The 20,901-nt window shown below is 39.1% G+C and overlaps 1 protein-coding gene across 13 annotated transcripts in view; it reads right to left on the bottom strand.

The window, feature by feature from the left end:
- The window catches only part of NEO1 (neogenin 1), a 2,116,015-nt gene that overhangs the window by 167,726 nt on the left and 1,927,388 nt on the right, over positions 1-20,901 (bottom strand). For 11 of the 13 annotated variants that reach the window (XM_044077666.1, XM_044077665.1, XM_044077664.1 and 8 more), the window contains 3 exons: positions 6,919-6,984; positions 6,113-6,275; positions 1,746-1,984 (listed from right to left, as the gene is read on the bottom strand). In XM_044077666.1, coding sequence (XP_043933601.1) covers positions 1,746-1,984; positions 6,113-6,275; positions 6,919-6,984 — 468 coding nt within the window. The remainder of the gene's footprint in view (positions 1-1,745; positions 1,985-6,112; positions 6,276-6,918; positions 6,985-20,901) is intronic. The other 2 variants (XM_044077654.1, XM_044077657.1) reach the window with 1 other exon arrangement.

The following is a 20,901-nucleotide window of genomic DNA, read 5'->3' as shown; positions in this document are numbered from 1 at the left end:
TGATCTTCTCAAGTCTTTGGATCTTGCTAGGAAGTATCTCAGTTACCTATGCACATCTAATATATGCAGGGGCATCACTCCTCTGTTTTAAGTCTTAGTGAAAAATGGGGGTAGCTGGGTAAATGGAAGAAATTCTCTCTATGGTGTGCATCCTGCCACATTAAACCTAAAAAAGCTTTTGTATTTAATGCAGACTTGGCATGTGCACTGATAAAAGTCTACCTGCTTGCCATCTTGTCACTTTTGCCTGCGGACCTCTCTCCCCTGTTTTGAGGCTTAGTCAAAAATGGGGGTAGCTGGGAAAATGGAACAGACTATCTCTATGGTGTGCATTCCGCCACATTTCACCTAAAAAGGCTTCTGTATTTAATGCAGACTTGATTTGTACAGTGATATAGCCCCACCTGCCTGCCATCTCATCACCTTTGCCACTGGAGCCTTCCCTCTCCTCTTCCCAGTAGTTAAACTATTTTTAAAGAGAGTTCTGCAGCTTAGACCCCTCAGGAAAACCAAAATTTGAATTTCATCCAAGAAAAGTGTAGGCTTCCTCCATCTCAATGCTTGCTTTTACATTTGTGGTATAGGTATCCATCTTCTGTGAATTAGCCCTGAATGTCAGAGTTAACCTAGCCTAGCCTAGCCTAGCCACAAAGGACAATGTTCACCAGCATACACTCTGTCCTGGTGAAAAATGTCATAGAGCTCAGTTGTCTTCACAGTCTGCAGTGCAGAGACTCTACAGGTAAAGGCCACTAAGGAGATGGATTTCAATACCACAAATGTAAAAGCACCATCATTGTCAGGTTATGCTATCATTAGAATTGTGAAACTGACCATATTTAAGGTAACTGTCTTGCTTTACATCTTACACAGCTAATCTTTATGGAGTGTGCCTCTGGCTTGGGTCACAGCTGAAAAAGATCTTGTTACAGTCCATTTACCCTGCCAATTAATTAATTAAGTCAATCAGAAGAAATCCCTGCACCAGTAAAGTGTCTATCATCACCATCACAATAGTTTTGTTTGATGAGACCAAGTTCAAAGATCCACCTGCCAAACTGTGCTGTTTTGCTTTCATGCAAACACCACAAAAACAGAAGGTCAGAAGATTTAACCTACCAGTAAATAGACCCCGCAGTTGCACATCCAAGAAAAACTCTGTAGTATTTGCATCCAAGTGGCCCGAATCTAAAAAGGCAAAGTGCAAAGCAGAAAGGAAAGGGGCTACACTGAAGCTGATCATTTTAGTCTCCTACGTTAGACACCGTTCCTCAGAGCTCAGAAGTATGGACACTGGCTATGAGGATGTGTGACCATCTTCCTTTCTGTCCACATGAAGACAACCATGATGACACACTATTTTCAATCTAAAACTCTAGGCAAACATTACAAAAACAATAGTATGCAACATGGAATGAAGGGAGCTGAATTGACACATTTTACAAACAAGCCCATATGGAAAAATAGGCAAATGAATTGTTTAAATGAACAAAGTCCAATTTGGTTCAAAACACATCTATAATAATATATAAAACAAAGTGTTTCCTGACATGAGATTCTGGAGTGCGATGCACAGAAAATGTTCATCTTGCTATAACACTCTGGACTGCAATTCCACATAAGTCTTGCGTGCAACACATGAGAAAAAGAAGCCCAACTTAGTACAAGACTGGAGTGTTATGTACAAAAAAGCAAATTTGTATGAATGAGACTTTACGATGCAAATAAACCACAAGGTATCTCACCTCGGTATGAGTTGCGTCGCTGGTGAATGCTACCATCCAGGGAATTGTCAACTGGAGTAATGTCCTGGGAGTTCCGAGGGATTGGTGTTTCAGTCATGACTGGATTCGGTTCTGGAGATTTATCAATTGGTTTCATTTCCAGGCCTTCATGATGAATCCACAGGTCAGGTGGCTTGATGTCCTTTGAGGTTCCCTTGTACTTGTGTGACCCATTTACAGATTTGCAAGCTGCACGCTTCCTGTGAAAAATAAACATACAGGCTGAATTCTGCAGAGAGGAAGTACTGCTGTCAAAGGTCTTAGATCCCAGTTATTCAGTCAAGTCAAAGTAACACACCAAGCTTGCAATCTGTAATGTAGCAGCTACAGACCAATTAGCTCAATACATTCCAGTATATACATATACAGAAAGCATTTTCTCAAAAAGTAAACTTTTGTGATGTATTGTCAAATACAGTAGACAGGGGAATTCTTATCAAAGTCTTTTAACTGGATATGACTAAAGCACTCCATATCATTCGTTACCACATACAAATATATTTAACTAATAAATATTTAACTGGATTGCTGAATTAAGTACACAACTGTGACTTGCACAGGGATTACATCAGACTTCTGTCCCAGTTTCTAGTGGAATATGTATGAGTAAAGGAACCAATTCTATTTATTTCTTTTTCAATCCTCTATCTACTTCCAGTTTTAAAGTGTGGGTAATGAAATATGTAGATGACTGCAAGTCATAGATTTGATATTAAAATTAGTTCTGGATGAACTCCAGAAATCTGTACTTGTTCATAAAATCACTTCCAACATATCTAAAATGTGCATGATACATATAGTTGCAAAATACTTAACTTCACATAGGATAAACACTATAAATAAAAACGCTGTTAAGACAGGGGATACTACTAACTCATTTCTAAAACATGAACATCACTATAATTATTGAAACATGAACACATTTCAAAAAGAAACTAGCTATATTGAAATTCTGCATTTCCCCAATGGTACTGCCACAGAAAAAGGGACATATATGTAAAGCGATGGTCACATACTAACCATTTTTCAGGCAAGTTCAGCCAATTTACTTTACTGAAGATTATCACTGCAAAGAGGCATGTACTTCTCCCCACACTGCGAGACGCAATTAACTTAAAACTGATTTGAGGTTTGTTGGAAAAGGGGTCTCTATCCTAAGCAGAAGGGTGTTTTTTCCTCTGAATATGGACCACACCAACAGTGGGCACTTTAAAGAATTTCACAAAACCTCTTTCAAAGAGTCAAGGGAAGTACATGCGTACTGTGTGAAGTTACACAGGTAGTAATGTGTGGTCCAAACAAGCTTTTTTTACCCTTGTGAAAGAATGTCTGTGTGTTTGCTATCTGTCTTGTGTTCACGTTTTGCCTTTGCTACGCTTTTTTTAAATTATGTTAAAGAACCAACTTTACAGAGAAAAAAGATAAAAACTTTTACAAAGAAAATTGATTTCATTGGCCATTTGGTTATGACAGGTTATTCAAATCTACCTTCAATAAACAATGCATCTTCCCATGTTATTTGAATCCTTATTAAAATAAGCAGTAAATCAAAACTGGACAAGGTCTCAACCTGCTTGCACTTACAGATCTTATCATCTTTAACAAAAGACAAATGTCATAAGGCATCAATATCTCAGACAATAAATCACTACATTTAGTTTTGTCTGCCAGTGCTATATCTTTTAAATAAAGGACACTTAAATGGAGTTAAAAGTGTGTCTGTAGTATGAGTTAGCAGACACTTGAGGGTTTAAGTATATAGATTTATCCCCTCTGCAAACCTATGACTCATGCAGCCAACTCTGGTTTACCTCATTTTCAAGTTAAACAAGGCTTCATAGCAACATAAAAGCTAATGTTCTCCTACCTGCTTGCTTCTCTAATCGTCAATGTATTGCCTTCAGGCCAGTGTGCTTTCCTTCCTTAACACCCCCCCCCCCCAACATCACTTTTCAGAAATTACATAGCTGTAGTTTACTGAAGCAATATAATGCAAATGTTTTTGTTTTATAAAGCACTGATGGACTTTTACTCAGCTACTATACAGGGCAACCATATCCTTGGAAATGGATCAACCATCTTCATAAACCTATTTTTTTTACACAACTCAATCTTATAAATAAATGAGATATTCTCAAAAAGTTTACTACAAAGGAGAACAATAAAATGTGAAAACGATTTATAAAAACTACAGCTACAAAAAGAAACTATGCACATACATTTTTCAGCAATCATACAAACATATATACAGAAAATATATAGATGGTCATCCACGTTTTTAATACATGATTATCCAATTAAGGACTGCAATAAGCTGAAGTTTATCAAGGCAAGAATGAACAATGGATCCAGGGTCATGCTCTGGAAGACAGCTGTGCAAGTATTTCTCAAGCAGCAGTGCAAAACAGGATTTCTTACAAAGTGGGCTATTTACTATTTTATTTTTGGCAGGGGGGGGGGGCATTCCTGTCCCCAAATCACCACGTTGGAAGCTTTGTTCCCTGAGATCACTAGACCTTGTTGGAAAGAGAATTTCCACATGCTGTCCAGTCTAGGCTTTCACACTGGTGCAGTTTCTGAACAACTGTCTGTCAGATGACTGTCCTACTCCCAAGCAGGTAAAAAGCAGTACTGTCAGACTAGTACCCTTGGCCCAGCAGAAATACAGCAGTAAACAATCTGGATGACATACTAGTCCATTGCAGGACATACACTTGCACAGACAACTAGGGGCAATCTGGAATGGTAAAACTCCACCTACCACGTCACTCTAGAATGTGGGAGAAAATAAGAAAACCACAGTGGGGGAGAAAAACAAAGACAGCAGTGACACAAACTGCATCAAGGGAAACCCAGCCAAGCCTGCAATGGTGGCATAGGGGATAAGACCCTAACTAAGGCCCAGGTGTCAGAGCAAAATATGAGGCAAAAATCTGGACATTCTGTGAAAATCTTAACAGTTGAGAGGTATCAATTCTTGAGTACTCTGTACTGCAGCTTTAACCTTCCCAAGCACATGTTAACAGTGCATCAAACCCCAGACTAAGCTCACTATGTAGGCAACAGCAGTAATTATCTGCATCCCTACTACTCTCAGACTGCATGTCTATGGAAACTCATTAAAGACTAACTTCTATAACAGATCACCCACTGATAAAAACCCACAGTAGAAACATCTCCAGCTACTTCTTCTATGTACAATACACATAAGCCCACACCTAAATTCACTTCAGCCAAGCAACTAGGCTTACAAACTACAAAAAGCTCATCCAGAGACTTCCCTCTCATTACCATCAAACTCTAGACATGCCCACTACTGTTCTTTCACTTGTTTCCAACTGTAGCACTTCTGCCTTTTTTAACTTCACTTAAAACGCAAACTTAATCTTCATCTCACAGACATCACCACCGCCATTTTTCCCACCTTGACATCTTCCAAAGAATGTAACGGTAACCAAGATAATGCCTATCTACCAGGAGCCAGTCCTGCTATTTTAGGGAGGGGGTATCTTCTACCTTCTAAATATCACAAAAAAACTGAAAAAAATTAACATGGTATGAAATAATAGCGTCAAATACAAATCTATAACAAATGTCTGTATTTTAGCAATAAAGAGTACCAAGTAATTTGCACTACCAAGACTGGCACATGAACAGGTAGAAATTTTACTTTTGCTTTGCAGCTTTAACACTATAGCTATAAGCTCAAAACTCCACATCAAAAACTGCTCGCTGATCCTTCCGTGGCACCCTCCAACTATTCACATATTGCCTGTTACGAACAACTGTCAAAGCACGGAAATTCCTTATTCATTTCCTTCTCTGTTTTTTAATACCAAAGTCCAACTTTCAGTCATGGAAATTTTGAAAAGCAGCTATAAATAGCAAATGTATCTGATCTTACTTAAATAATTAATGCCTGCAACTAAGCAACACAGTGCATTTCTTTGAAGAGATTAATTAGCAAAATATATATAATGCAGAACACATTCTGCATAACAGCAAAGAGATTTATTACTTTATCTACACTCCGTGTGGTATGGAAGAATAAACAGCAAATCAACTACAACACAGCAGACACTATAAAGAAACTGTTCTGGTCAACAAACTGTACTTTGGTTATGTTGCATCAGTGAATGTGAGGTTTGTACATTGCACAGACCATATACAAAACAGCAGCCAAGAAAGGACATTGTGTAATGTTAGTGTGGTATACAACATAATACCCTCTGAATATCATGCAGGGGGAGAAGTAACAGTGACTTCTTAAATACTGGACGTAATGCATTATAAGGCACTTAAAATGCGACTGGGTTAGAAAGACATACTTTTTCTGCTGTGTGGTAGTGTGGCGTGTGCAGAGGACAGCTATAACCACTACGATGATGATGGTGACCACTCCCACAGAGACGATGATGATGATAAGCAGCACGCTGTTGTCCAGCCCACCAGAAGTAGGACTTCCAAATGAAGGGGAGTTGTGCCCATAACCTGCTCATAAAAAAAGTAAATGACTATAACTTGGCAACAGTACTATATATGGGTAACCAAAACTACTGAAAGTTAGAACAATTTTAACATATTAAAGACAAAAAGACTAGTAACAATTTACTTAACACCAAGGCAATGTTTAATATTTTCCTACCCAACCACAAACCAAAGCACCAAAGCAATGGCTCCAAGTCCAATAACTGCATCACTTATGCCTGTCTGTCAAACAGAGGAGGAATTTACAAAATATGGGTTAAAAATAATACAAAAGAAAAACAATGCAACTAGAAAACAGTTCAGAAGTTCTATACCAGAATTAAATTGCAATTACCACCAGCTTGTGTCTATAGTGAGTCTGGGCAGACAAATTACTTTAATATGCATCATGACCTTTCTTTTTACAGTTTACAAGGCTGTCATTGGCTTTTCGTATTTATTCAGCCTGGAGAACGAGTTCAGGGATGGAGAGTTCCCTGCAACAGCGTCTGGTGGAGAAACTATTGGTGGAAGATAAAGGCGACAAGACTGGCGGTCTAAAAAGATGACATTGTATCAAGTGGGGGGTTGAATTTTCTTTTTGCTTTTGGCAACAAAATAATTCGTCCACATTTTCATAAGATACATGTGCAAGACAGTACATTACCACCAGTTTTTATTTCACCTCCTGTGTTCTGTGAGCTGCTGCCCGGCCTGGATGAAGACACAGAAGCTGCAAGGAAAGCAATCATCAGTGAATATTTGTTTGTAATGCAAAACTAAATAAGTATCTCACTTAATTGTACAGGGAACATTGAAAAAGTATGTAGCTTTTCTGACATTTTCTAGTACCAGATACAATACCTTGATTAGAAACAGACTTTACAGCTTTTTTCTTACCTCTCATAAATATAATCAGTGGTGGTGGAAATATACATCGAGCTTGGCTATTACAGATAAAATGCTGAAATAATGCCAAATCCATCAGGTATTTTAACAGCTTGGTATGGTGGGGGGTTGATTGCCACTGATCTGGTGTAGAGGCCACATAAATCATCAAAATTCTTTACAGGTACACTAACGTTTTTCAGTGTCACAGTGGAAAGACATCAGTTACATTTTTATTTGCTTCATTTAAGAACAATTCTGGTTTGGAATACTATGCCTATTTTCAAATGCGCACATTCTCTGCCTCTGCTTACTGTGTAATGAGCAACCCAAGCATTTTACAAAACTGTGCGAGTTATACCACTCTAGATCACTTTCTGTAGAGATCAGTTCTAAAAGAGGAAAACTAGCTGTCATTAGATAATGGGACTGACTAGATACCTCATCCTGCAAAAAAGGCACATGAAATCTCCCTCCAGTTTGTGTTCTTCATTTGCTGTGTACTGTACTACGCTAGTAAAGACAAACAATTGTGATGGCCATCTAATGTGCAGGAAACATCTCAAAGAAAAAACAATCCAGACAGCAGAAAACAACTTCCTGACTGCTGTTTGAATGAAGGAAGTCATTCAAGATCGTTCGTTTTTTGTAAAAAAAAAAAAACGAGCAAATTAATGCTCATAGTGGGGAAAGGATTTAAACAGAGTAAAGACTATGGGCAAATAGTTTATTTTATGCCAGCACCAGAACTTTTAAAAGCAGTGGTCATTGCTGAGTACATTACAGTGGATGAAACTAGTGTAAAATGGCTGGCTATGCAAATAATTCACTTTTGACAAAGGAAAGAGTTGCAAGGTGATACTCTGCACATTAATGACTTGCAAAACAAAAAGTAAAATAATCGTTTTCCTAATGTCATATGTATCAGATGACATTTCATTACAGAGACTGTGCTTGCTAAATATGAATTAAGGGTCCAGACATTACTCCATGCAACAGCAATGTTACTTACCAGGCAAATTAAGTAAACCTTAATAAAGAAGAGAACAAAGAGACAGACGTAAAATGGCAGATGAGTGTGTGTTCTTTCATGACAATGTGGAAGACTGTTTATATTAAGCTGAGACATGTAAATTTGACTGTGAAGTTAGTTAACACAAGAAATACAAAAGTTTCCACTACACACAGAAGTCCACAGACATCCAAAAGACAGAGTTGCTACACAACCTACCACCACTAAACAGTAGACAAAACTGGTTGCAATTTTGGTAAAGAAATTTTCAAAACCACTTAAACAACTAAGCAAATGCAAAAATGCACTAATCTAACAAAATAAATCAAAGACCAAATGAAAGCATATCTATCAATTCAGTATTGTTACAAAGTCAAGCTGGTCATTATCAATCCGGGTGTGGGGGTGGGGGGGCTGCCCTGAAACGGTAACAGACAGACTGCATGCTGAAAACTTAACATGAAAAATATTACTATCTTAAGACAGACCTAAGCTGAACTGAAGATATCCATATGCAAGGAAACTGCAAATATACCACTGAGCTTCAACAAGATGTGGCAGTTTGCGCTGCTAACAAAGTTTTAGGAAATACATATGCAGCAAGCATATTTTCATTGTGACAAAACATCAAAGCATCATAAGTGCCTGCTGACAAAGAAAAATACTGTAGGAAATGCCACAAGACCATAAATTACTGAGAGTGAACAGATGACAAATGTGCATAAAATGGAAAATGCAAGCTGTATGCCTAACCTTGGAAATGGAATAAGTGATGCAGACTGAATTCAACAGGGAATAAGTACCATGAGCAAATAAGTACTGCAGCAAACAAGGACTGCAAAACAATGCAGTGCACCCCGAAGACACCAAGGATGAAAATTAAAATGGAGCTAGTAATGGGGCAAAATCTTTTGCTGCATCCTCAGATACGACACATACCATTTATTACAAAATGTGTTATTCAAGAAGGTGCAACTAAAGATGGTGGGAAGAATACTGTCAAGGCAATAAAGGTAAGATGAAGATAGCAGTGGCATATGATAGCAAATCACAGATGGCGGAATTCTGTTTCCTGCCGAGCAGGATTGTCACTGTTAAGCATCAATTCAGATTTAGTCTTTGCTGAACACCTTACAGAGGCCATTATAAAATGCAGCTGTGGGCCATACAACATTATACAAAACGGATCGAGCCAAGCTTCAAAAATGCAGCGCAATGGAGGTCATACATGTGTGTAATACATTATTACCATAACCTTTTACTGAATCTCAGGAGGGTTCACCGAGAAGGGTCTACTTGATAATGTAATAAAACTGGAATAAGTGAGCATTTTGGGTGGCAAAAATGATGGTACCATCAGCTGCTTTACTTCTGGAATTGGCATTCTTTTGCAGGGATTTCTAAGCAGAGAGACCCACCATGACTTGTGGTTTTCAAGGTCAGACAGGCTTTACTCACCACCAATAGAAACACACAGACAATTTTACTTCATCTTATACAATGACATCAATCCACCAGAGCTACACGCTCAAGGGACGTAAATCTGACATCAGCAATAAACAGGACTTGTTGGAGGGACAGATTTGTGTCCCAGAGACTTCCCTTGCTCCGGAATAGGGTCCCCATATATGTGAGGTAGAGCTCCTCATTAGCGCTCTTCAAGAGGAATCTTGATGAGTGGATGGGAAACAGGAAATTCACCCCAGGAATCACTTTGGTGGCCCTGCTAGACAGGGGTGCAGGAAACTAAACCACGTGGGAGGGAAGCGTAAGCAAAAAATTTTTTTGGCTAGGCTTAATTATGCCCTAGGGCCAATAGCCTAGTACCTACCTATGAACCTATGAACATATATACCAACTTCCAACATGCTAACACACACCACCAAATCACACACACACACAAAAAAAATCACATTTCTACCTGGAGAAAGTGTTCATGACTCCACTTTTATACTCTAATTCTAAATCTCAGGAAGCAGGAAATTACCCCATAATGCATACAAGTGTTGCAGCACACCTGAAAGGGTACTTTGTATATTTCTCACAATGTCTTCATCAAGGGAGGTTTGTAATTGCTTTTCCACAAGCAGCAATCTGCATTGCAGGGTCTTTCTGATTTTGTCCTACAGTCATCAGGTTTTTCACAAGCAGCGTGGTTCTTCAACTATGTCACACACAGCTAGTTAAATCTGGCTTACTAGCATGAATGCACAATTAAAGACCTGTGAGTCACTGTGCATTCACAAGCTACTGCGCTGGAAATGTCCAAGTAGAAATCTGTGCAACTCCCATAATGCCTTCACCAACAGAAGTTTGTAACCATTTAAATATACATACGCTCTTAGGCGTCTACTGTTAACTAAACAAAACATACTACCGCTCTGTACATACTTAGTAAAAAATGCATTACTTAACTTTACCATACAGTACAAAACCTTATTTTTTCCATCAGTAGACACCTTGCAATTCCATTGTTTGCTTAATTTCCTATCATATATATTTTTCCATTAATGTTTCCCATTCATTGCAATAGGATATATTGACTGCACTGTTATCAACTGTACAGCATTCTACTTAAATATTTTTTTTTCTGACTGGGTTGTTTAATTCTGAGAGGAGTTCAACTTTTTTTCTTTTCTAATTGTGTAGCTACATAATAATGTTTTAGTAGCCCAGTCAGGGCAATGTTATTTAACAATTTTATTGGCTACATGGATGTTTTAACAAATTTAATAGGATTTAAAGTTGATTTTTCTCTTCAGGTAACCTTTTCTGGTAATACTGATATCTAAATGGCTGGTTGCAGTTCTTGCTTAATTTTTACTTTATCCCACGTAATGTGTGTAATCGTCTTGTGGACTCTGTGTGTATATATTTGATAAGTGTGCCTGTATTCTTTCTCTGTTTCTATGCATGGGGCAGACTTCCTCTGACTGATGACACAAGTAGGGTGTTGGTAAATGGTTGAAGGCGTGGGGGCAGTGGTAGCTAAATATCTTGTACTAAAGGCTGATATAAATGTTTTGTCACACCCCTTTATCAATGTCTTTTGAATGAAAAATGTTACACAGTTTATACATATACACACACTCGCGTGTGCGTACAAAATGTGGGGTCGAATATTAGACAATAATAATGCATTCCACTCAAATATCTGAGAAGCATTGCAGATACAGTTCTCAGAAACACAATGCCAACCTGAAAAAAAAAACTCTGAATAAAGAAAGAGGTTAGCAAAATACAAACAAAGGAGTTCACAAGTCAACCCAAAGTAAACAGTATGCTCAGCATGAGGAATACAGACATATGAGACAATATTACATCATGAGCACATGTTGTACACTAATATAACATCATGATCATGTGTTGCGCATTATGTGTACGTTCTCTGCTTACAGCTGTGGATGATTCCAGAAGATGCCTATCAGGTGAGTAGGATACAATGCTGTGCCATTATTTTAGCCCAAATTAAACATGTATCCATAACTTTTAGCATAAATGAAGGTCAACAACAACACAAGACAAATGACCATCCAGACAGACATGCAAGATGGAACCTCCATTCAGAAAACTTCCTGAAGCAAAGTAAGATGAGAGAAAAATTTTCTAATATCTACCAGTTCTGCATGCTGGCATCATTTGCAAAAGTGCACAGCTATCCACAACGATGTTATGACCTATCCGTGTGCCACTCTGTAGACAGTACTATATGTTCATAAAAGTATCCATTTAGAAAACAAGACCTTGCAATGTATGCTAGCAGTCAGCCATCTGCAAGTCTTACTTAGCAATGTTACTGCCTTTACATTGACTATGGATCCGTGTGTGTCACCCCTCAAATGCACTGCTGTTAGTTGTGAACTGTAACACCAGCACCGTTTCTTATCCATATGTCCCATGGGAGACGGATGCAGAGCAAATGCCGCATGACAATTTCACATCAGCAGAGCATGAAAGCAGCATCGAATGCCTCCTGTGGACCACAGCAGAAAACGAGGCTAAGGTGACCACCTGTGGAACGGTACATTCAGGACAGTGAATGCTGTTAGTAAAAATGATGCACAGTGCAAACCTATCACTGCTGTGTCATAGAACCATGCAAAGGAAATAAAGGCAGCTATGAATGCAACAAGTGGTGACCTCTCTCCATGACATTGTATGCCTCCACATGGGGCCAAGGATTAAAAGTACAGTTGTGTACACTTACCATAAATGTAGATGTTAAGAATGTATTCACTGTTGCAGTCATCACATTTGGGTTATCTGCTTGCAGTAGCCTGATTAACAAAGTCTTGGGTCCTGCATCGGTTGTGGTCTCTTCTTCCATGACGTCAGGTAGTCAGGGGTATAAAACATGCAGCCAACACCACATCATCAGTTTTTCTTGCTCCAGATGTCAGGTACCCCCTAATGGGAAGCAATTAATTATATATACATATATATATATATATATATATATATACACACATATATATATATATATATATATATATATATATATATATATATATACACACACACACACACACACATACACAAGGTTATACCTCCAACAAAAAAGCAAATACACCAAAATGCTTTTAAGCATAGTAAAGGAGAGTAGAGGTATAGCCAAAAGAAGTCAGGGGGCTGGAGGGAGGGTAACCAGGACAGCAACAGTGAATACACTCGACCATCTACATTTATGGTAAGTGTACACAACTGTACTATGTTCTTAGTGTTTCACTGTTGCATTCATCACATGTGGGTAGATTCCCAAAGCTAAGGATGGGAGGAGGAATTTAGATAGCATTAGGACTGGCTACAAGGCCCTGCAAGACGGCAGTGGCAAAACCAGCTCTGGATTTAGAGAAAATAGGCAAATGGTAATGCTTGGTGAAAGTATGTACAGAACTCCAGGTAGCAGCTTCTAGGATGTCCCTGGTAGGGACACCTCTGAGAAAGGCTGTAGAGGTAGATGCAGCCCTGGTTGAGTGGTGTCTGATCCCCTGTCGGTTAGGTTTTCCATGGTGCTTATAGCAGAAATGAATGCAATGGCCTGTCCATTTAGAAATGGTTTGTAGCCTTCCACTCTGCCCCTGCAGCAAATGCCACCAGCAGTTGTTCAGATTTCCTTTGAGGTTTAGTCCTGTCCAAGTAAAATCTCAGTTGTCTGTGCACATCTAAGGAGTGCAGTATCCGTTCCCCTTTGTTCTGTGGATTAGGAAAGAAAGTTTGTAAATTAATAGACTGATTAAGAGCCACACTGGATACCACCTTGGGCATGAAGGAGGGATTGGTTCTGAGGCACACCCTGTCCGCATGAAAGATGATGAAAGGCTCCACTGCCATAAGGGCCTGTAATTCAGATAACCTTCTTGCTGAAGTGATTGCTAAAAGGAAGGCTGTTTTTCAAGAAAGGAATTTTAACTCTGCACTTGCAGCTGTCTCGAAAGGAGGAACAGTGAGTTTCTCCAATACAAAGTTAAGGTCCCAGGTAGGAGTTGGGGCTCTCCTGGATGGTCTTAAATTTTTGGCCCCTCTGAGGAACTGCTTGAGCAGTGGATGAGAGAAGAGGGGAGGTTCTGTGTTATAATGAGCTGAAATGGCTGAGGTGTGAATTTTGGAGGAGGAAAAGGAAAGGCCCTTGTGAAGCATCTCAGTATTGTAGAATCTGAGGTAAGCTGGGTGCTGCTGTGCTCATCCCTTGAGATTGGTTCCAAGCACAGAATCTTTTCCATTTTTCAGCATAAGACTTTCTAGTACTAGGCCTCCTTGCCTCTAAAATGATATCCATCACTGGTTTACTGATGGATGGTAAAGGAGAGATTAGGTAATTTGCCAGGCTGCTAGGTTCAGGGTTTGAAGCTGAGGGTGCAGAATCTGGTTCTCCTGCTGAGACAACAGGATAGAGGTCTGAGGCAGGTGCCAACAGTAACACACTGCGCAAGAGGGGTACACCAGTGTTGGCATGGCAAGTCTGGTGCAATCAATATCATCTTTGGTTTGCCCTGTTTGATCTTTAGTAGTACTTTGGAGAGGCAGAGAAGGAAAGGCATAAACTGATAGGTTTTTCCTGCTGAAGGACAGAGCATCCACTTTCCAAGCTTGTTTCTGGGGAGTCCTTGTGCAAAATGTGTCCAATTGGTAGTTCTGGGGGAAGGCAAACAGATCTACATCTGGGCTCCCCCATTTGTTTGTCAACATGTTGAAAGTCTTTGGTTCCAGTTTCCACTTGTGTGGGTCTGTGAGGTTTCTGCTTAGTCCGTCTGCCAGCATATTTAGTTTTCCTGGCAGGAATTGAGCTTGTAGATGCACTTGGTATCTCAAAGCTGTGTTCCACAGTGCCATGACTGGTCTGCAGAGGGGGGTAAGAATGAGTACCCCCCTGCTTGTTTATGTACCACATAACAGTGGTGTTGTCCGTCTTTACCATTAATTGTCCTGGAAGAATGTGGTCCGTGAAGGCTGTTACAGCATTCTGTACAGCTAACATTTCTTTTTGACTGATATGCAGGTGCATTTGACTTGGGTTCCATTTGCCCTGAATACACTTCCCTGCGAGGTGAGCCCCCCATGCATAGTCTGATGCATCTGTTAGGGTTTGGGCAGCAGGGAGTAGAGTGAATGGCAGGCCTTTGTTTTGGTGGCAAGCCTCTGCCCACCAAAGGAACTCTAACCGTAAGCAAGGTATGATAGGAATCATTGCTTCCAGATCCTGAGAATGTTGACACCATAGGCTTGTTAGATACCATTGTAGTTTCCTCATATGCAGTCTTGCATATGGAATTAGAAGAATAAAGGAGGCCATGAACCCCAAGGCTTGCAGTATTTGCCTTGCAGATAGCAGGGTTTTTGTGGCCACTAGTTTGAAGTAGGTTGTCAAATTAATTTGTTTCTCTGGCGTGAGGAAAGCCATCTGGGAAGTTGTATTCAAGCTTGCCCCCAGGAATATAATTTGTTGACAGGGTACCAGGTGTGATTTATTTTCATTTATGGTGTACCTCAGACAAGTTAGCACCCTCTGTACAAAAGCAGGATGATTCAAAAGTATGTCCTGGCTTTTTGTCTGAATTAGACAATCGTCCAGGTATGGGTATATTTGAATATTGCTTTGCCTGCAAAATGCAATGACTGGAGCTAGGCACTTTGTGAACACCCTGGGTCCAGTAGATAAGCCAAAGGGCAGTGCAGAGAACTGATAGTGCATGCAGCCTGCTTTGAAGTGTAGGTATCTTCTACAAGATTCCCTGATTGGGATGTGCAGGTATGCTTCCTTTAAATTGAGTGTTGCCAACCAGGCATCTTTTCCTTGCATAGGAAGCAACTGGTAAAGAGTTAGCATCTTGAATTTTGGAATCACCAAAAAGATGTTTAAAGTAGACAGGTCCAGGATAGGATGCCATGAATTGTCTTTTCTGGGTACCAGGAAAATTCTTGAGTAGAAACCTTGTCCCTTTTCCTCTTCTGGTACAGTTTGAATAGCCTTTATGCTTAAGAGAGAGAGTACCTGCTTTTGAGCCTCTGCCCACTGATTTGGGGGTAGATATGGCCAACCGTTTGGGGTTGGTAACGTGTGGAAGTGAAATCTGTATCCTTGGGAAACTATATTTAAAACCCTTTGTCCTGGGTAATGAGTTCCCAGTTTTCTGCATGAAGAGCAATCTTCCCCCCAAAGGGGCAGTCAGTTGAGAAGTGCTTGGAAGTTTTAAAGTTAAGTCATTGACACAGTTTACCACAGAGGGGAGTTTTACTACTCCCAGATTTGGAAGTGGGAGCCCCCCCCCCACACTGCTTAGTCCTGTGCATACCCTGGGACTGAAGTCTAGGTGTTCTGCTGGATCTGGGTTTGGACTGAGAAGGCCTGGAAGAGGCAGGAAAGGACCAAATCTTGGAGGTTGTACCCGTAAGTAATCTTTAACAGTTTGAATAGATTTAGCTTTTTCCTCCAAATTCTTCTGCCTTGTTGCCAAACAGGTGGTTCTGATTTAAGGGAGCATCCAGTAATTTAGCTTTAACATGATCTGGCAAGGACTGCTCCTTAAGTCAAGCATGCCTTCTAAGTACAGACCCAGTGACAGCAGTCCTGCAAGAAGCCTCTAGTGAATCAAAACCACATTGCAAAGTATGTTTTCCAACCTGTTCAACAGAATACATTAAATCCTGTAGATCCTTATTTTCAGCACTATCAGGAATCAAAATAATTTTCTGCTTAAGCAATCCAATAATATGTTTCTGATACTTTAACATATGAAACTGGCAGTTTAAGGCCCTAATGGCCAAGGTTGCATTAGTGTAAACCTTCTTACCCCATCTATCCAGCACCCTGGAGTCTCTATCAGAAGGTATAGGATTTTTGGCAGTAGTAGCTTTAATGCCCTTGGGTCCCTGTGAAATGGTCTCGGATCTGCAGTAGGATTTTTAAAAAGGAACTTGTGAGAGTCAGGAACCCTGTAATATCTATCAAGTTTTCTGGGAGCTGGAGGTAGAGAGTCAGGGGCCAAGCTAGAGAAAAGGCATCATCAACAATGTCTAGAACAGGAGGGATAGCTAAAGGCCTGTGTTTGGGCAGGAGTAAGAAATCCCTAAGCCTCTTTTTAGAATCAGAGAAATCCTGACTTTCCCAACGAAAATGCTCCCTAAGTATGCAAAGTTTCACCAAAAGAGAAATCCTGTGTGTGTGTGTGTGTGTGTGTGTGTGGGGGGTGGCAGAGGGAACAGAGTCCTCAGCATCAGAATCCTCATAGGTAGATAAGGGTAAATCCTGATCATTAGAGGAAACAGAAATTTCAGAATCCTGGTCAGAAGCATCATAAGCAAACTCAGTCCTAGGTCTCTTAGAGGGGGAAGGTTGGCTTCCCCTGATTGAAGTAATAAGGTCTTCAGCCATTCTTATCATTTGTTTTTTAGGCATAGAAGCCTGACCATGCTGTGTGGATGTCGGTTTTCTAGGCATGGTTCGAGTTTTAGGCCTTGAAGAAAAAGAAGATGGCATCAGTTTAATATGCCTAAATACACCCTCAGAAGCTGGTGCCTGCACAGTGGATCCAGACCCATCCAAGGTAGAGACATCCGCAGGTTCCACAGTTGAAGCATCTCGTGGCATACTGGACTAGACTGAGCACCAAAATATTTAGAAGCGAAAATATACCGATGACGGATAGTTCGTTCTTTAAATAAGGCACAAAACCGACAGCAAGGTACGTCGTGGTCAGGGCCTAGGCAAGGTATACAGTATAAACGAGTGCAAAGCAAAAACTGGATAAAAAATAAAGGAAAGAAAAGTATCACACTGGACACAAAAAAATGTAAGTTAGCGCTTTCGTTTATATAATACATAAACTTCTTCAGACAAAATTACATGGGAATTAAACATTTAAATACACAATTAAGGAATGACATCATTTCCTATCCAAGGAAAAAGTCACAATAAAAGCATCATTATCCACCAAAATAAAAGACATGCCTCAAAAATAAAAAAATCTCCAACTACGAAATAAATTACATAAATCTAGACATCAACATTTTCTTAACAAAGCAAATGTTTGAGAGTAATAATGAATAAATACAAAAATAAGCAAAACCAAAATTAATGCTCAAAGAGCAGTATATAATAGAACATTAAAAAAGGTTTTTATAAAAACACAATGATCATTATCTACATAAAGCCTTCATTTTCAAAACACTCATGATGGAAATAGTGTCGTTTAGTCCTGGCAAAACTGAAGCATTCAATTTAAGTTGCCATAAAAGTTCTTTTTCCTCAAGTTGTAAGGAAGCTGGACCTCCCCTATTATTTTCGGCAACTTTATCAATAATCAAAAAACAAAATTCATGTGTAGGAAAAGATAAAATATGTCTAGCTAAAGCATTTGTAATATTTGCTTTAGTAATGGCATAATAATGTTCATAAATTCGGTTTTTAAAAGCCCTGTCGGTTTTGCCAACATAGAATGAAGGGCAGTTTCGACATAATGCCAAATAAACCACCCCTCTTGTGTTACAATTATATTTGTCCAATAAATAATATTTTTTGTCATTTATCATAAACATATTGGTTACCAGTATGTACTTACACCAATGGCAGGATCCGCATTTAAACATCCCGCAATGCGGGCGGTAACATTTATAATTAGCTGTTTCAAGAATAGCCTTAAGATTTCTACCTTTTCTAAAGGTTACAAGGGGTTGTTCCCCCACAAATTTACTCAATGCACTATCCTCTACTAAGAAATACCAATTCTTACAAATAATGGCTTTCAACAAGGGTGCATCTTTAGAAAAAGTGGTAATAAAATTCAAGTTAACAAGATCCTTACTATCATATTCAAGCTGTTGTACTAAAGGAATCGATAAGCTAGATGAATTAACAATGTCATTAGGGCACTCATATTCATTCTCAGGTAAATTTTTATAACTGAGAATTGGTTTAAAATAACCATGTGCTCTTTTAGATGAAACTTCAGAAATAAGTTCCTCTAGCAAGTTAACAGGGTAACCTCGTTTCATAAACATATTTCTTAAGTTACACTCATCCAAGAAATCTTCCTCCAATGTTACCATCCTAGCCGCTCTTACTAGCTGTCCTTTAACAACACCCCTCTTCTGATGAAAGGGGTGGCAGCTGGAAAAATGGAGGAAAGCATTCGAATAAGTGGGTTTACGGAAAATCTTAGATGTAAATGCATGTAATACAAAATTCTTAGCTAACTTTACATCTAAAAATGAGGTCCCATCCTCTTGAAACTCCCATGTGAAATTCAAGAAGTTAGTAAAACTGGTCACCTTTTCAATAAAAGATTCTGCAGAAGATCTGTCACCCTTCCAAAGAATAAAAATATCTTCCAGGTAACAGGTGTACCAGGCGGCCCTACCTTGGAACATGGGATCTTTAAATAGGAAATGCCTTTCCCAAAATGCCATTACTGTATTGGCAAAAGTTGCACCACAAGGAGACCCCATGGCTACACCCGTTTGTTGTAAATAAAATTCAGACTCAAAAATGAAATAATTATTAGCTAATACTAATTCCAATAAGTATATGACCAAATCAATTTCATCTCCATCCATCTTCTGATCTAACAGAAAATCCCTGACCCATTCACATCCTATGTCCTGTGGTATACAGGTGTAAAGGTCACATACATCGATGGTAAGAAAGTTTAAATCACCATCAAAAGAAAAACCACTTAAAGAATCCAAAAAAGCCCAGGAATCCTTGCACATTTGTTTTTGATTTTTTAGTAAATCTTTTAGTTTACAATCAACGAATCTGGCACAACCATAAGTGATGGACTGCCTACCATCAATAATGGGGCGAAAAGGGGGTTTATTCAAGTTCTTATGCGGCCTTCAATAAATAGGTCATTAATAAAACCCTTTACTTTACGATAGGCCCCATTGATTTCATTGAGGGAAACCCTCAAATAGGCTGCACTATTCAATAAAGCTAACATATCAGTAGTATAATCAAGCTTTGTTCATAAAGACCAATCCACCCCCTTTATCTGGTTTACAGATTCAGATGTTAGCAAACTTTAAAACATTTAAAGCATCTTTCTCACTGATAGTAAGATTCTCATCCAAAGAATTAGATGGATGCCGTGCATTTAACAAACTTCTAAAGTCACTCACATATTCTTTCAAATAGTGAAATAGAGGGATGTAAGGGTGGATTAAAAATACTAGCCACTTTGAAATCCCTCATAAGGCTGGAAGTATTGCCAAGCATCACATTCAAGTTCAATTTTCTGGTAAAGAACTTTAAATCAATCAAAGATCTAGCAATATCGCTCCTAAAGGCAGGAACAAAAGAAAGCCCTTTTGCAAGGATATCAACAAGCAGTGGGTCAGGTTCAAAAGAAGAATAGTTAAAGATTTTAAAGTCCTTAGTGGTATTTGTTATAATAGTCACACAATCTACTACGTTAGCAGTTCCAATGAAAGGGTCGGAACCAACAACCAGAGGGGTTATCTCTTTTTCCTGTTCTGAAATTTCTTTTTCATTTGATTCTGAAAACGAGGGGCATGTTGTTGCCCTGCGTTGTTCACATTCCTCTGGTTCTGAAAACCCTGCTGTTGATTTGAATTAAAGCCAGAATTACTATTGCCATTCCTATTAGCAAGCCTTTCACTTCTTCTGACCGGAGAAACAACATTTCTATTAATAGTGACAACACCATTATGATCAACACAGTTATTATCCGGTTCAGAATGAAAATCATCCCCAGAGGCATCAATAACCACACTTAAGTTGTTATTCACATTAACCACAGGGTTAGAAGGAGGTAAGGGATAAGCCAGTCCCTTGTCATACGCTAGCGAATCCCTATTCAATTTCTTTATTTTATTCTCTCTAATTTTACTTAATGCACTATCAATGCTAGAGAAAATACGTAGATAATCAAATTTATATCTTTGAAAGTCCCTATCAGACCTGATTCCACTGTCCAAAACTGTCAATTCATTTTGTAGGCAGTCTATCTGCTTAGAATAGTATCAAGCATTCAATGAATTCAAGACCCTGTTGGTCAAAAAGGTTCAAAAGTTCTTTGTGAAAAGTAGAATTTAAAATAATACCAGTGGGGAAACGCCACTGCCAAATTCCTTTTGGGACTTGCTTCCTTTTTGTACATTCAGTCAGGTACTGGATTTCAATTTGGAGCTTTTTTAGTTTAAATAACTTAATATCAAAAATCTTTAAATTATTAATTAGGGTATTCTCATTATCACAAGAATGCCCTGCTTGTGTTTCTACTGTAGTCTTGTTTA

The sequence above is a fragment of the Protopterus annectens genome, chromosome 7.part0 (genome assembly GCF_019279795.1).
Source record: "Protopterus annectens isolate FY-2018-M chromosome 7.part0, PAN1.0, whole genome shotgun sequence".
Taxonomy (NCBI): Eukaryota; Metazoa; Chordata; order Ceratodontiformes; family Protopteridae; genus Protopterus; species Protopterus annectens.
This window is presented reverse-complemented; position numbering and strand designations above follow the sequence as displayed.